We start from the raw sequence: 16,325 nt of genomic DNA on the forward strand, positions 1-16,325 counted from the left end.
CTCAAACTTGTCAAAATGACCTTTTTGATCTTAACTATTTATTGTATTCATTTTACTGTTGTGGGTTGTGCTGCAGAACTGCTTCACTACAAACGGTTTTTGGCATTTTTCTTCCCTTAAGATGTCTTCCAACATCAGCTGCTTCCTAAAAAATTAAATGTGCCTATTCATAAAGCGATGTGCTGAGTATCAGCTGTATTGCAAAAATAGTCTTCAGTACAGTACTTGTCTGTTTTATTTTTATAGTAGCAAATCTTAAAACAGATGAAGCAGTGTTATGATTTAATGAATTTTCAACAGTGTATAATATTGTAAATACAGTAAATGGAAGCCATTCAAACTTGGATATGTTCTTTCTGTGAAAGACTTAATGTAAGGTTTGAATTTGGTCTAATAGTCATTTGTTTTAATCAATGATAATGGCGGTTCAATCAGATTATTTAAGTCAATAAACTCTGAAATTCCTTACTTTTGTCTATTTACTTGGTAACTAGTAAATTGAAACATTTATGACCATGCTTTAGGTGCAGTTAGACCTGGACAATAGCCAGGCTTCGGCTGGCAAGTGGCAAATAGCATTCGCGCCACACATTGAACTGGACTAGCCATATAAATACTGTGCTTACAAGAGCAGGTCAGAGGCTAGGAATCCTGTGACAAGTAACTAACCACCTGACTCCCCAAAGCCAGTCTACCATCTACAAGGCACAAGTTAGGAGTGTGATGGAATTCTCCCACTCGCCTGGATGAGTGCAGCTCCAACAACACTCAAGAAGCTTGACACCATCTAGGATAAAATTACAAGACTTTGTCTCCAGGTGTGATGTTCAGTAGAGGCAAAGGCAGTAAAGGTCTCAGTAAAGGTGGTGCTAAAAGGCACCGGAAAGTCCTCAGAGATAATCACTCCAGGGAATCACTAAACCTGCCATTCGCTGCCTCGCTCAACGTGAAGGCGTTAAATGCATCTCTGGCCTCATTTACAAGGAAACTTTCAGGGTTCTCAAGGTCTCCTTGGAAAATATCATCCAGGACAAAGCAGTCCACTTAATTGGCACCCCTTCCACAAACATTCACTCCCTCCACCACCAAACACTGGCAGTAGTGTGTAACATCTACAAGATGCAATGCAGGAATTCACCAAGGCTCTTTAGACAGCACCTTCCAAACCCACGACTACTACCATCTAGAAGGACAAGGGCAGCAGATACACGGACACAACACCACCTGAAAGTTCCCCTCCAAGTCACTCACCATCCTGATTTGGAAATATATCACTGTTCCTTCACTGTCACTGGGTCAGATTCCTGGAACTCACTCCCTAACAGCACAGTGGGTGTACCTACACCGCATGGACTGCAACGGTTCAAGAAGGCAGCTCACTGCCACCTTCTCGAGGACAGTTAGGGATGGGTAATAAATGCTGGCCTAGCCAGCAACGCCCTCATCCCGTAAATGAATTTTTTTAAAAAAGCAACATCAAGGAATGGGCAAACTTGAGCTATCAGGAGGCATTGAGGACAACTTAACGTAGAAGCGACTGGCGCAACATTGCATCCACCCTTTGCAAGAAGAAGGAATTTTGGAACTTGGGATGTGGGGGGAATATTTAGGAGCAGGGAGTCAGTGGATGATGGACAAGTGGGGCAAGACAAATTGTATTGTCAGTTTTGGACAAATTAGAATTGTCATGTAGATCTTGGACTGGTAAAGAGAACATTGAAAAGCTGAGCCGAAGGTGAAGGAAATACTGAAGGTTTTCAAAGGGGCTGGAGGTAAGGATAACTGGGATGGTGGAGTAGTTACTGTGATGGATAGAATATGGGATTCAAAGCTCATTTCAGCATATGTTAAGCAGCATGCTATAGACAAAGCTCTGCAGCCCTGCCACATCTAGTCGTGAATCATAGAATGGAATCATACAGTTGGTAGTTGAGCATTAAAAAAAACTAAAGGGAGAGGGGGGAGGAGGAGGCTCTTCGAACGTCTCCATTCTGAACCTCGGTGCAAATGACAAGGCTGAAGCTTTTGCAGCTATCTCCAGACAGAAGTGCCAAGTGGCGCATCCACCATGCTACCTCCTGATGTCCACAGCATCTCAGATGCCATTCTTATTTAATTCACTGCATGATATTAAAAAATGGCTGTGTACAAAGTATACAGAAAAGGCTATGGGCCTTGGTGTAACATCCCAGCTGTAGTGCTGAAGACTTGTGTTCTAGAATTAGCTGGAACTCTAGCCAAGCTGTTTCAGTGCAGCTAGAAGACTGGCAACTATCTGACGATGTGAAAAATTGCTCTACAAAAACCAGGACAAATCCAATCTGGCCAACTACTGCCCCTTCAATCTATTCTTGCCTTCCATCACTTTGCTGAAGACAGTAGTCAGCAGTACTATCAAGTGGAACCAGCAATCAGCTGCTCACTGATGCTCAGTTTGGTTTCCTCCAGGATCATTGGCTCCAGACCTCATCATAACCTTGGTCTTAGGCCCAACCATCTGCAGCTGCTTCATCAGTGACTTTCTCTCCACCCATCGTAAGGTCAGAAATGGGGGTGCTTGTTGATTGCGTATTGTTCGGTCACATTCATAACTCCTCAGATAGTGAAGCAGTTCATGCCTGCATGCAGCAAGACTTGAACAAACTTCAGACTTGGGCTAATTAGTGGCAAGTAGCATTTGTGCCATGCAATAACCGTCTCCAAGATGGAATCCAACCAATTTACCTTAACATTGAAAGATGTTACCATTGCTCAACCCCGCCATCATCAACATTCTGAGCATTACTATTGACCATAAATTTAACTGGATCAGGCATATAAATACTGTGGCTACAAGGATAAGTCAGAGGCTAGGAATTCTGTGGTGAGTAAACCACCTCCTGCCTCCTCAAAGTCTGTCTACAAGGCACAAGTCAGGAGTACAATGGAATATTCTTAACTTGCCTGGGTGAGTGCCGCTCCAACAACATTCTAAGCTCGACACCATCCAGGACAAAACAGTCCATTTGATCAACACCTCATCCATCCACCACTTTAAACATTCGCGCTCTCCACCACTTGTGCACAATGTGTACCATGTACAAGATGTGCTGCAGCAACTCACCAAAGCTCCTTTGACAGCACCCTCCAAACCTGGGACCTTGATCATCTGGAAGAATAAGGGAAGCAGTTGCATGGGAACACCACCACCTGCAAATTCCCTCCAAGCCACACACTATTCCTTAACTGTCACTGGGTTGAAATCCTGGAGCTCCGTCCCTGACAGCACTGTGGGTTTACCTACACCACATGGACTGCAGGGGTTAAAGAAGGCAGGGATGGGCAATAAATGACACTTGCATCATATGGACAAATTTTTAAAAACATGTTGATGCTCTCTGCATGTTTTGGTTTGTAGTATTTGAAAACTTTATTAAACCCGTATCTACTATACTATTTGTTCTAATCACGCTTGTTTCTATAAAATGCTGCCCATTGAAATGGATGGGCAACTTTCACATGATGCCAGCTAGGAGTTACACAAATGATTCTTGTTCTCTTCATTGTTCAATTGTTTTGCCATTTTTAATCATTATCTGGATTTCTTTTTTCACTTCCAGCCATTGCTTGTTTCTTTCTTTCCAGTTGTGGTTAATGAATGTCTACTTAACAGATTTCTTACTATTCTGTGATCATCTCTCTCTCTAGGTGGTGACACCTGTGATTGGCTCCTATCTAGTGGCCGATTCCTTGGTGAAAATGTGTGGCAACCTCATGGCTGCATGATGCATAAATACAAAATCAGGCAAGTGACTTTGAAATATTTCAAAGAGTCATTATGGCACATAAATCTCTGTATTTCTGTGTGGATTGTAGCAATGCAAGTAAAGATGATGCAGTATCTTATTTGCTCAGCACTTTAATAGGATGTGTGAAAATGATGTACCTGAGATTCTCCATATTGTCCATCTAATTCTTTCATTCCATTCTTCTAATTGCAGAATATTTTAATCGCTTTAGATTTAGGGAGGAGCAGATATCTTAAACAAAAAGCTGAAGTTCTTTCTGCGTAGGAATGTGAATTTTAGCTACCATGGCGTTATCTGATCAGATTGAAGGCTTAACTGTGCCTCCACGAGGCTTGCTCTTTCCCTTCTGTGGATTTGTATTTAAATACTTCTACTTTTCATGGTGGCTGGTTTTCAAAGTCAGGGGATATTGTACTTTAAACATTATTTCTTTACTAGAAAATCATTTTTGTTTTCTCATTTGTAGGAAGTGTTTTAAAATAACAACTAATACAAACACAGTGAAGTTTTGCCTGTACTATTTAAGCTGGCAGTGTTTTACTGATTTTACTGGTTTGTTTATTACTTCGTAAAATATGTGGTTCTGCTCCAAACAAATCAAATGAATGGTTTTAAGTTAAGCTACTGGCATGTGCCCCTTCAGTGTATTTATTTTAAGTATACTTCTGAAAAAATAGTGCTTGTACTCTCTAAGGAAATGCAAACTATCCCTGTGTAGTGGAATACACAATGGAGGATTTCTAACTCCCATTTTGCAAATTTACAAGCCAACAAAGGGCAAGAGAGCTCGGTGTGATTCCGTTCTGTGCTTGATGTCCAGTGATTCTCTATTGGAAAGTGCTTATATGGACAAAGGCGAGAGCAGGATTGTGCATTCAGGTGTGCTCTGAAAGTCTGATTGACCTGCCAACAATCATCTTTGTCGGCTTGTGAAGAATGGTCACGTAGGTAAATTATTGAAGGGTGGTTGATGCTGGCAGAGCTATAACCTAGGTAGTGTAGCTTTAGAAAAGGGAATTAAGCAGGAAGCAAGTTGGATGAAAAATTCCAGTAGACACAAAAATAAATGGCATTATCTTATTGGTTCAAATTTTTCAAGTTTTTTTTTGATCATTCATGGGATGTCGGCTTCGCTGGCTGGGCCAGCATTTATTGCCCATCCCTAGTTGCCCTTGAGAAGGTGCTGGTGAGCTGCCATCTTGAACCACTGCAGTCCATGTGGTGTAGGTACACCCGCAGTGCTGTTAGGAAGGGAGTTCCAGGCTTTTAACCCAGCGACTGTGAAGGAACGGTGGAATGGTGATACATTTCCAAGTCAGGATGATGAGTGACTTAGAGGGGAACTTCCAGGTGGTGGTGTCCCTATCTATCTGCTGCCCTTATCCTTCTAGATGGTAGTAGTCATGAGTTTGGAAGGTGCTGTCTAAGGAGCCTTGGTGAATTCCTGCAGTGCATCTTGTAGATGGTACACACTGCTGCTACTGTGCGTTGGTGGTGAAGGGAATGAATGTTTGTGGATGTGGTGCCAATCAAGCGGGCTGCTTTGTCCTGGATGGTGTCAAGCTTCTTGAGTATTGTGGGAGCTGCACTAATCCAGGCAAGCGGGGAGTATTCCATCACACTCCTGACTTGTGCCTTGTAGATGGAGGACAGGTTTTGGGGAGACATGGGGTGGGTTACTCATCACACAATTCTTAGCCTTTGATCTGCTCTTGTAGCCACAGTATTTATATGGCTAGTCCAGTTCAGTTTCTGGTCAATGGTAACTGCCAGGATGTTGATAGTGGGAGATTCAGTGATGGTAATGCCATTGAACATCAAGAGGCTTCCCTCTTGTTGGAGATGGTCATTCCCTGATACTTGTGTGTTGCGGGTGTTACTTGCCACTTGTTAGCCTAAGCCTGGATATTGTCCAGGTCTTGCTGCCTTTGGACATGGACTGCTTCAGTATCTGAGGAGTTGCAAATGGTGCTGAACATGGTGCATCATCAGCGAACATCCCCACTTCTGACCTTGTGATGGAAGGAAGGTCATTGATGAAGCAGCTGAAGATGGTTGGGCCGAGGACACTACCCTGAGGAATTCCTGCAGTGATGTCCTGGAGCTCAGATGACTGACCTCCAACAACCACAACGATCTTCCTTTGTGCTAGGTATGACTCCAACCAGTGGAGAGTTTTCCCCCTGATTCCCATTGACTCCAGTTTTGCTAGGGCTCCTTGATGCCACAGTCGGTCAAATGCGGCCTTGATGTCAAGGGCAGTCACTTTTACCTCACCTCTGGAGTTCAACTCTTTTGTCCATGTTTGAGCCAAGGCTGAAATGAGGTCAGGAGTTGAGTGGCCCTGGTGGAATCCAAACTGAGCATCAGGGAGCAGGTTATTGCTAAGCAAGTGCCGCTTGATAGTGCTGTTGTTGACCCCTTCCATTACTCCACTGATAATGGAGAGTAGACTGATGGAGTGGTAATTGGCCGGGTTGGATTTGTCCTGCTTTTTGTGTACAGGACATACCTGGGCAATTTTCTACAAAGCCGGGTAGTTGGCAGTGTTGTAGCTATATTCGAACAGCTTGGCTGGGGGGGGCGTGGCATGTTCTGGAGCACAAGTCTTCAGTACTATTGCCGTAATATTGTCAGGGCCTTTAGCTTTTGCAGTATCCAGTGCCTTCAGCTGTTTCTTGATATCACATGGAGTGAATTGAATTGGCTAAAGACTGGCATCTGTGATGCTGGAGACCTCCGGAGGAGGCCGAGATGGATCATCCACTCGGCACTTCAGGCTGAAGATTGTAGCAAATGCTTCAGCCTTATCTCTTGCACTGCTTTGCTGGGCTCCTCCATCATTGAGAATGGGATATTTGTGGAGCCTCCTCCTCTAGTGAGTTGTTTAATTGTCCACTGCCGTTCCCGACTGGATGTGACTGGACTACAGAGCTTAGGTCTGATCCATTGGGTATGGGATCACTTAGCCTGTCTATCACTTGTTGCTTATGCTGTTTGGTACCCAAGTAGTCCTTTGTTATAGCTTCACCAGCTTGACATCTCATTTTTAGGTATGCCTGATGCTGCTCCTGGCATGTCCTCCTGCACTCTTCATTGGACCAGGGTTGATCCCCTGGTTTGATGGTAATGGTAGAGTGGGGAATATGCCGGGCCATGAGGTTACAGATTGTATGCAAGTACAATTCTGCTGCTGCTGATGGCCCACGGTGCCTCATGGATGCCCAGTCTTGAGTTGCTAGATCTGTCCGAAATCCATTCCATTTAGCATGGTGGTAGTACTACACAGCACGATGGAGGGTTTCCCCAATGTCAAGGCGGTACCTCGTCTCCACAATGACTGTGCGGTGGCCACTCCTACTGATACTGTTATGGACAGATGTATCTGCAGCAGGCAGGTTGGTGCGGATGAGGTCAAGTATGTTTTTCCCTCTTGGTTGCCTCACCACCTATGCAGACCCATTTTAGCAGCTATGTCATTCAGGATTTGGCTAGCTCGGTCAGTAGCGGTGCTACTGAGCCACTCTCGGTGATGGACATTGAAGTTCCCCACCCAGAGTACATCCTGCGCCTTTGTCAGCCTCAGTGTTTCCTCCAAGTGGTGTTCGACATGGAGGAGCACTGATTCATCAGCGGAGGGAGCTGGTATTCAGCAGGAGCTTTCCTTACCCATGTTTGACCTGATGCCATGAGACTTCATGGGGTCCAGACTTGATGTTGAAGACTCCCAGGGCAACTCCCTCTCGACTTGTATACCACTGTGCTGCCACCTCTGGGTCTGTCCTGCCGGTGGGACAGGATATACCCAGGGATGGTGATGGTGTTGTTTGGGACATTATCTCTAAGGTATGATTCATGAGGATGACTATGTCAGGCTGTTGCTAGAGTAGTCTGTGAGACAGCTCTCCCAATTTTGGCACTAGCCCCCAAATGTTAGTAAACAGGACTTTGCAGGGTCGGCAGGGCTTAGATTGCCATTGTCATTTCTGGTGCCTAGGTTGATGCCGGGTGGTCCATCCGGTTATTCAAGTAAACCTCTGCCGCAGCAGCAAATCTATATATCAGCTGAAATTTCAACTAGATTATTAATATGTGACCTACCCTTTGAAATTCAGGCTGTGATTACTTGTCCAAATGCTCAGTTATGCTATGTCTGATTAGATTCTAAGAAACTTCCATCGGTTTAACATCAGTCGTAGGATCTGTAGTTGCCTGGCTGCTGCATCCCTCCATTAACAACAACTTGTAATTACATAGCACCCTCAACAGTAAAGTGTCCAGAGGCAGGAGCATTATCAAACAAAATTTGACACCAAGCAACATAAAGATATTACAGAAAATGACTAAAAACTTGATCAAAGAGGCAAGTTTTAAGAGAAAAAAGGCAGAGAGATTTAAGGAACAAATCCCAGAACTTGGAATCTAGGCAGCTCAAGGCATGGCCACTAATGGTGGAGCAATGAAAATCTGAAATTGGAGCAGCGCAGAGATCTCACAACGTGTTTCATGATTAGAGGAAATTACAGGGAGAAAGAGAATTTTAAAATTTGAGATGTTGCTTAATTGTGTAGATCTGTGAACACGGGTGAATGGGATTCGATGTGTGCGTTTTGGATAACCTCAAGTTTACATAGGTAGAACATGCAAGCCTGGTCAGGCCTGTGTGGGAATAGCTATGTCTAGAGATAACAAAGGCATGGGTGTAAGTTTTAACTGGAGATGAGCTGCAGTAGGGGTGGAGTCAGGCAATGGTGTGGATATGTGTTTGGAAGTTAAATTCCCTTAAATAATGAAGTGAAATTTGGAATTTTCCAACCTAAAGGCACAATTCTTGAATATGGAGAGCTTTAAAAAATTATGACGAACATGCCTACAATTTGCTCACCTGTTCTTTTCATACTCTAATGGAAACCATCAGGTCGTGTTTTGTCTATCTTAAATCCCACTATTGTCTCCATTATAATTTTTTTCTGATATTAAATCTACCAAGTTCTTCCCTTTCAATTAGATTTAAGTTCCCTTTTACAGCTGGGCTTTTGTCCTGTTTCTGTGAAAATGAATACCAAGTTTTCACTTAGCAAGTCTGCCATTTCCTTGTCCATTACAGTGTCGCCTACATCTGTTTTGATTAGCCCACATTTCTCAGTACTATTTTTCCTCAATATATTTCTGCAAACTTTTGCAGTTAATTTTGATATCCTTCAAGTTTTTTTTTCTCAAACGCTCATGACCCCTCTCATTACTTTCTTTATCCCATTGTATTTATAACTGCCCTGGTTTGATGCTGTCACTTACCTAATTTATTGGCCATCGTTACTTAACTATACAAGTAGAGCCTTTGATGTTTAGGGCTGTACTGATTTTGTACCATACCAAACACTACATTCGATGGTTCTCGCTGTTTTTAGGCTTCCCTAACGGTTCAGATCAATTTACTGTGTTCAATTAATTTCTCACCTCTTTGAACATTATCTTAAATTTGAAACAAAAACTAAAATACCTGGAAAAACTCAGCAGGTCTGACAGCATCTGTGGAGAGGGATACAGTCGACGTTTTGAGTCGACTTAAATTTGAAATCTGGTTTGAGACTTCCCTATTTGCAAAATGTTTCTTTGCTGTTAGTTTGTTAATTTAATCCCATCCTTAAATCTAGATGGCTGACTCCCTTGTCAATTCCAATAGATATTGGCCCAGATTAGACTGGGCCCCATTGGTTTTTCCCTCGGCTAGTTCTTAAAAGGGTGAGGCAATAGCACCAGGCAAGGGGAATAGACAATCTGCGACCTTGGTGAATAATGGAAACAACGGTCTAGTCCCTTAATGAGATTTAAGAATTGAGAAAAAAACAGAGGAATGATTGAGAAGGAAATAGGGTGAATTAGTCAAATCAGATAAAGAAAGAGAAATCGAGAGGGAAAGCAGTTAAATTGAGAGAGAGAGAGAAAAAGAGGCAATGGAAAATTAAGAAAAACATTTAAAAAGAAATGACTCTGGGAATGAGAAGCCACCGTTTCGTGTGTTCCCGTTCTGAGCTTGAGAGGTGAAGTGGCATTGCAGGCACATATATTTCCTCATTTAAGAAGGGACTTGTGCTGTTGAGGGCTAACCCCAACTTTCTGTAGAAGTTCCAATGGTAATTAATGTACAAATGCAGTAATTTCACCACAAATTGCTGAATAGTTTGCATGTTAACAGAGCACCAAGCTCATTAAACCTCCCCTTATTCCGGCAGCAAAATCTAGGCCATTGTTGCAGAAAACCGTTCAGAATTTTTCCAGAAACTCTTCGCTTTTATTGCTTGTGCTGTCCTTCTCCCAGTCACCCAGTCCAAATGGAATCATTCTAGATTGTTGAGGGAAGTAAAGGTGGAAACTGTGGAGGCACTGGCCATATCTTCCAATCCTTCTTAGACATGGGGACAGTACCAGAAGATTATAAATATTACACTCAAATCAAAAAAGGAGTGAAGGATACATTTGGCAATCGCAAGCCAATTAGTCTAACATCAGTGGTGGGTAAACTTTGAGGCATTAATCTGGGACTGATTAATTGGCACTTGGGATAAGTATGGATTGATCAGTGAAAACTAGCATGACTTGTTAAAGGAAGATTGTTTGACTAACTAATTTGATCCACCCTCTCCATCACTTCTTTGAACTCAGAATACTGTAACATGACTGATGACTATGGATTTTCAAAAGGTGTTTAATGAAATACCACATAATAGACTAGTTTGCAAAATTGAAGCCCGTGAGATTAAAGGGGCAGTGGTTTAGTGGATACCAAATTGGGTAAGAAACAGAAATCTGAGGGTGGTGGTGAACAGCAATGGAGTCAATGTTTGCAATTTTCCAGTCTAAAGATACAATTCCTGAATTGAGAGCGTTTCAGAAGATTATGGTTTAAAGCACCTGCAGTTTCCTCACCTGCTTTTAAAACTTGACTGGAAACTATCAGCTCTTTAGGGTGGGTATTTTTTCTAATACTGTTTACTTGCATGTTTTGACTTATACCTGACATTCCAGGGAAATTAAGAATATTATCATCCTGTACTGTGAACCCTGATACACAGGGATTTTACAAAAAAACACAATGAGGCTATCAGCATTGTTAAAGAGCAAATAAGACAGCAACTTCTGGCGACTACTGTTAAATCGTTAAACTGGAAATTGGAAAGTTGATCCCTGCGTTATCCTGCTGCTCTAGATGTTGTACTGTATTAGTATTTTGCTGAGAAGCTTAACATTGAGGAGCATGGAAGCGTCTGAAGTTAGGGTTCTTATGTGGTACCCACTAAACTTACAGAAATAGTTAGGGGCTTGTTCATTCCAGTGTAAATTTTAAATTGTTATAAATCTTAATTAACTGGTTCAGGTTTTAATTACTGTTGGAGAGCTTAAAAAAAATCAAAAGCATTTGTCTTTTTACTATTCATTCATCTGTCTTTTAATCCCATCTTTCTTTCCTTCTCTATTTTTCTATCTGCACAAATGTACCATTGAATTAACTATTCTAACTTGCACCTCCTGGTTCAAACTGTGTGTGCCTTGGTAGTGATTTTTCAACTTACTTTGTCAAGGAGATGTTGTTTGCCCTGTACGCAGGTGCCAGATCCCCTGTAGAGGGTGGTGTGCTGTTTTGGAATACTCATCACTAAGTTTCAGTGCAAAAGCTCTTAGGAAGTCTGCAGGCAAGTGAAGTGTAATGAACAGCTAGTGCTCTTCGTTTGCTGCTGACCCCAAAATCCAAAAGCCAAATAAGTGATTCAAAAAGGTTATTTCCTTATTTTCATGTGCAACATTATCCCATTTGCTTTTGAAGGGCATCCATTGCTCATGACTACCCTTTTATCTAATATAATTATAAAAGCTTGTATCTCTCCCAGTCTTTTGGGCCAGAATTTCACACTCCCTCCTCCCCAACACCGGCAGGTTTTAAAGTGGTGGGGGAGCATGAAATTGAAGGAACGAGATTCCCTTCGGGTCCCCGCCCGCCCAAATCATGCAGAATTTTACGATGGGGTGGGCAAGGCCTTGGATGGGAAGCCTGCCTTTGCCTCAATTGAGGCCCTTTAGTGGCTGGTTAATGGCCACTTAAGGGCCGTTTCCCATCCAGCCTCAATTTTTAGACTGGCAAGAGGATGTACCTGGCATTGGGGAAGCTTGAAATAAGACTGGGTCTAGATCTCAGACGGGAAGGGGATGGAGTACCTTCATCAGAAGCTCCCTTCTGACTGCGGGTGCCACCGCCCCACCCCACCCCAAGGTCCAGTGGCTGCTGGACCTTTGACCTTCCATCTCACTCACTCTCTCACACACACACACACACACACACACACACCCACCCCTTGGAGATCTCTCTTTTTTTGCACTATTATATGACCTTGCCTTTATACTGTGCGTCACCTGTTTGGTCAACTATGGTAGTCTTACTTGATGAGTAGAACTCTTTCCTCCTTATGGGTATATGCTGGTCCTGAATTGAGTCTAATTGATTTTTGAATGCCTCCCATCGTTCATCCGTAATTTCAGCCGATAAGTTTGACCAGTTTCTGTCATCAGTCTGTTCCTCATTCGTTTAAAGTTAGCCATATCAAAAGCTAAGTTTCTCCTTTTTAAGCCTAACATTTAATGTGATCTTTGATTTCTGAATCTCTGACTGCTATTTACTATTGTACAGATAAGTTGGTAGCACTCTTGCCTTTGAGTCACAAGGCTCTGGGTTCAAGTCTCACTACAGGGCTTAATCACAGAAATCAAAGGTGAGGCAGTGCTGCACTGTCGGAGGTGCCATCTTTTTGATGTGACGTTAAACTGAGTCCCCATCTGTCTGCCCGGGTGGATATATAAGATCTTATGGTATTACTTTAAAGGGGAGTAGGGGAGCTCTCCCCAGTGCCTTGGCTAATATTTATCCTCAATCAACACCACAAAACAGATTATGTGGTAATAATTATGTGGGAGTTTGCTGTGTGTTATTGGCTGCCGCTTTTCCTACATTACAACAGTGACTGAAATTCAGAAGTACTTCATTGGCTGTAAGGTACTTTGTGATGTGTAATGGTCATGAAAAGTACTATAAGAATATAAGTGTTTCTTTCTGTTATAATCTTCAAGCTTACTCCTGATGATGAATTCCATTATTTAATGCAAGTAAGATTTCTAGCATTGTTTTTCCGAATATTGGCAACCCGTTGACCTGCTTTCACTCTACCAATATCTCTCCTGCTCCAAGTGACTTCCTCATAATAGTTAATCCCATCATGGATCTCCTTTCTAGTCTTTCAACACTCTGGGATAAATGCAGCATTGTGTATTTTGATTATTGACATTTGTTTTGAGCTGACTTCTGGTGTCCATGGCATTAATATTGAAGCTGTCGAGCTCTTTATGGAGAAGGCATTTTTAAAATTTATTCACGGGATGTGGGCTTTGCTAGCTGGGCCAGCATTTATTACCCATCCCTAGTTGCCCTTGAGAACATGGTGGTGAGCTGCCTTCTTGAACTGCTGCAGTCCATGTGGTATAGGTACACCCACAGTGCTGTTAGGAAGGATGTCCCAGGATTTTGACCCAGCGACAGTGAAGGAATAAAAACAAAAACTGCGGATGCTGGAAATCCAAAACAAAAACAGAATTACCTGGAAAAACTCAGCAGGTCTGGCAGCATCGGCAGAGAAGAAAAGAGTTGACGTTTCGAGTCCTCATGACTCTTCAACAGAACTGAGTAATATTAGGAGAGGGGTGAAATATAAGCTGGTTTAAGGTGGAGAGGTGGGGGGAGAGAAGTTGGGGAGGTGGTTGGTTGTAGGGACAAGCAAGCAGTGATAGGAGCAGATAATCAAAAGATGTCACAGACAAAGGAACAAAGAGGTGTTGAAGGTGGTGATATTATCTAAACGAATGTGCTAATTAAGAATGGATGGCAGGACACTCAAGGTACAGCTCTAGTGGGGGTGGGGTGGAAAGACTAAACAGGGCATTAAAGGTATAGATTTAAAAATAATGGAAATAGGTGGGAAAAGAAAAATCTATATAAATTATTGGAAAAAACAAAAGGGAGGGGGAAGAAACGGAAAGGGGATGGAGGAAGGAGTTCAAGATCTAAAGTTGTTGAATTCAATATTCAGTCTGAAAGGTTGTAAAGTGCCTAGTTGGAAGATGAGGTGCTGTTCCTCCAGTTTGCGTTGGGCTTCACTGGAACAATGCAGCAAGCCAAGGACAGACATGTGGGCAAGAGAGCAGGGTGGAGTGTTAAAATGGCAAGCGACAGGGAGGTTTGGGTCTTTCTTGCGGACAGACCGCAGGTGTTCTGCAAAGCGGTTGCCCAGTTTACGTTTGGTCTCTCCAATGTAGAGGAGACCGCATTGGGAGCAACGAATGCAGTAGACTAAGTTAGGGGAAATGCAAGTGAAATGCTGCTTCACTTGAAAGGAGTGTTTGGGCCCTTGGACGGTGAGGAGAGAGGAAGTGAAGGGGCAGGTGTTGCATCTTTTGCGTGGGCATGGGGAGTGCCATAGGTGGGGGTTGAGGAGTAGGGGGTGATGGAGGAGTGGACCAGGGTGTCCCAGAGGGAACGATCCCTACGGAATGCCGCCAGTGGGGTGAAGGGAAGATGTGTTTGGTGGTGGCATCGTGCTGGAGTTGGCGGAAATGGCGGAGGATGATCCTTTGAATGCGGAGGCTGGTGGGATGATAAGTGAGGACGAGGGGGACCCTATCATGTTTCTTAGAGGGAGGAGAAGGCGTGAGGGCGGATGTGCGGGAGATGGGCCGGACACAGTTGAGGGCCCTGTCAACGACTGTGGGTGGAAAACTTCGGTTAAGGAAGAAGGAGGACATGTCAGAGGAACTGTTTTTGAAGGTAGCATCATCAGAACAGATGCGACGGAGGCAAAGGAACTGAGAGAATGGGATGGAGACCTTACAGGAAGCGGGGTGTGAGGAGCTGTAGTCGAGGTAGCTGTGGGAGTCGGTAGGCTTGTAATGGATATTGGTGGACAGTCTATCACCAGAAATTGAGACAGAGGGGTCAAGGAAGGGAAGTGTCAGAGATGGACCATGTGAAAATGATGGAGGGGTGGAGATTGGAAGCAAAATTAGAAATTTTTCCAGGTCCCGACGAGAGCATGAAGCAGCACGGAAGTAATCATCAATGTACTGGAGAAAGAGTTGTGGGAGGGGGCCGGAGGGGGTCGCTTGCCATTTTAACACTCCACCCTGCTCTCTTGCCCACATGTCTGTCCTTGGCTTGCTGCATTGTTCCAGTGAAGCCCAACGCAAACTGGAGGAACAGCACCTCATCTTCCGACTAGGCACTTTACAGCCTTCCGGACTGAATATTGAATTCAACAACTTTAGATCTTGAACTCCCTCCTCCATCCCCACCCCCTTTCCGTTTCTTCCCCCTCCCTTTTGTTTTTTCCAATAATTTATATAGATTTTTCTTTTCCCACCTATTTCCATTATTTTTAAATCTATACCTTTAATGCCCTGTTTAGTCTTTCCACCCCACCCTCACTAGAGCTGTACCTTGAGTGTCCTGCCATCCATTCTTAATTAGCACATTCGTTTAGATAATATCACCACCTTCAACACCCCTTTGTTCCTTTGTCTGTGACATCTTTTGATTATCTGCTGCTATCACTGCTTGCTTGTCCCTACAACCAATCCACCCCCCACAACTTCTCTCCCCCCACCCCCTCCCCACCTGAAACCTGCTTATATATCACCCCTCTCCTAATATTACTCAGTTCTGTTGAAGGGTCATGAGGACTTGAAACGTCAACTCTTTTCTTCTCTGCTGATGCTGCCAGACCTGCTGAGTTTTACCAGGTAATTCTGTTTTTGTTTTGTGACAGTGAAGGAATGGTGATTATATTTCCAAGTCAGGATGGTGAGTGGCTTGGAGGGGAACTTCCAGGTGATGGTGTTCCCATCTATCTGCTGCCCTTGTCCTTCTAGATATTGGTGGCTGTGGGTTTGGAAGGTGCTGCCTAAGAAGCTTTGGTGAATCCCTGCAGTGCATCTTGTAGATGGTACACACTGCTGCTACTGTGCATTGGTGGTGGAGGGAGTGAATGTTTGTGAATGTGCTGCCATTCAAGTGGGCTGCTTTGTCCTGGATGGTGTCAAGCTTCTTGACTGTTATGGGAGTTGCACTCATCCAGGCAAGTGGGAAGTATTCCATCACACTCCTGACCTGTGCCTTGTTTGATGGTGGACAGGATTTGGGGAGTCAGGAGGTGAGTTGCTCATCGCAATATTCCTAGCCTCAATTCCTATGCCTGTTCTTCCCTGATGAATACTTTTTGGAAATCCATATTATCTATATCTAGTAATATTCCTTTTTCTAACTCCTATTTCTGCTAAGAATTCTGAGGTTAGTCAAACCGAACGTGACTTTTAAAAACCTATGCTGAGTAGCGCTGATTAAATGTTACTCAAAATGCCTACTAATTTCATACAGACTTTTATCATTTTACCAGTAATTGAAGTAAGATTTACTGGTCTATAATTTCCTGTTTTATCACTGTC

At 43.4% G+C, this 16,325-nt stretch overlaps 1 protein-coding gene across 2 annotated transcripts in view; it reads left to right on the forward strand.

The window, feature by feature from the left end:
- The window catches only part of casd1 (CAS1 domain sialic acid O acetyltransferase 1), a 138,768-nt gene that overhangs the window by 38,206 nt on the left and 84,237 nt on the right, over positions 1-16,325 (forward strand). Inside the window, exon 3 of one of the 2 annotated variants that reach the window (XM_078538761.1) lies at positions 3,688-3,784. The exons of the other annotated variant lie outside the window; for it this stretch is intronic. Within the exon in view, the coding sequence (XP_078394887.1) occupies positions 3,688-3,784 (97 nt within the window). The remainder of the gene's footprint in view (positions 1-3,687; positions 3,785-16,325) is intronic. 2 annotated transcript variants of the gene reach the window in all.

Source organism: Cetorhinus maximus, chromosome 3 (assembly GCF_964194155.1).
Source record: "Cetorhinus maximus chromosome 3, sCetMax3.hap1.1, whole genome shotgun sequence".
Classification (NCBI taxonomy): domain Eukaryota; kingdom Metazoa; phylum Chordata; class Chondrichthyes; order Lamniformes; family Cetorhinidae; genus Cetorhinus; species Cetorhinus maximus.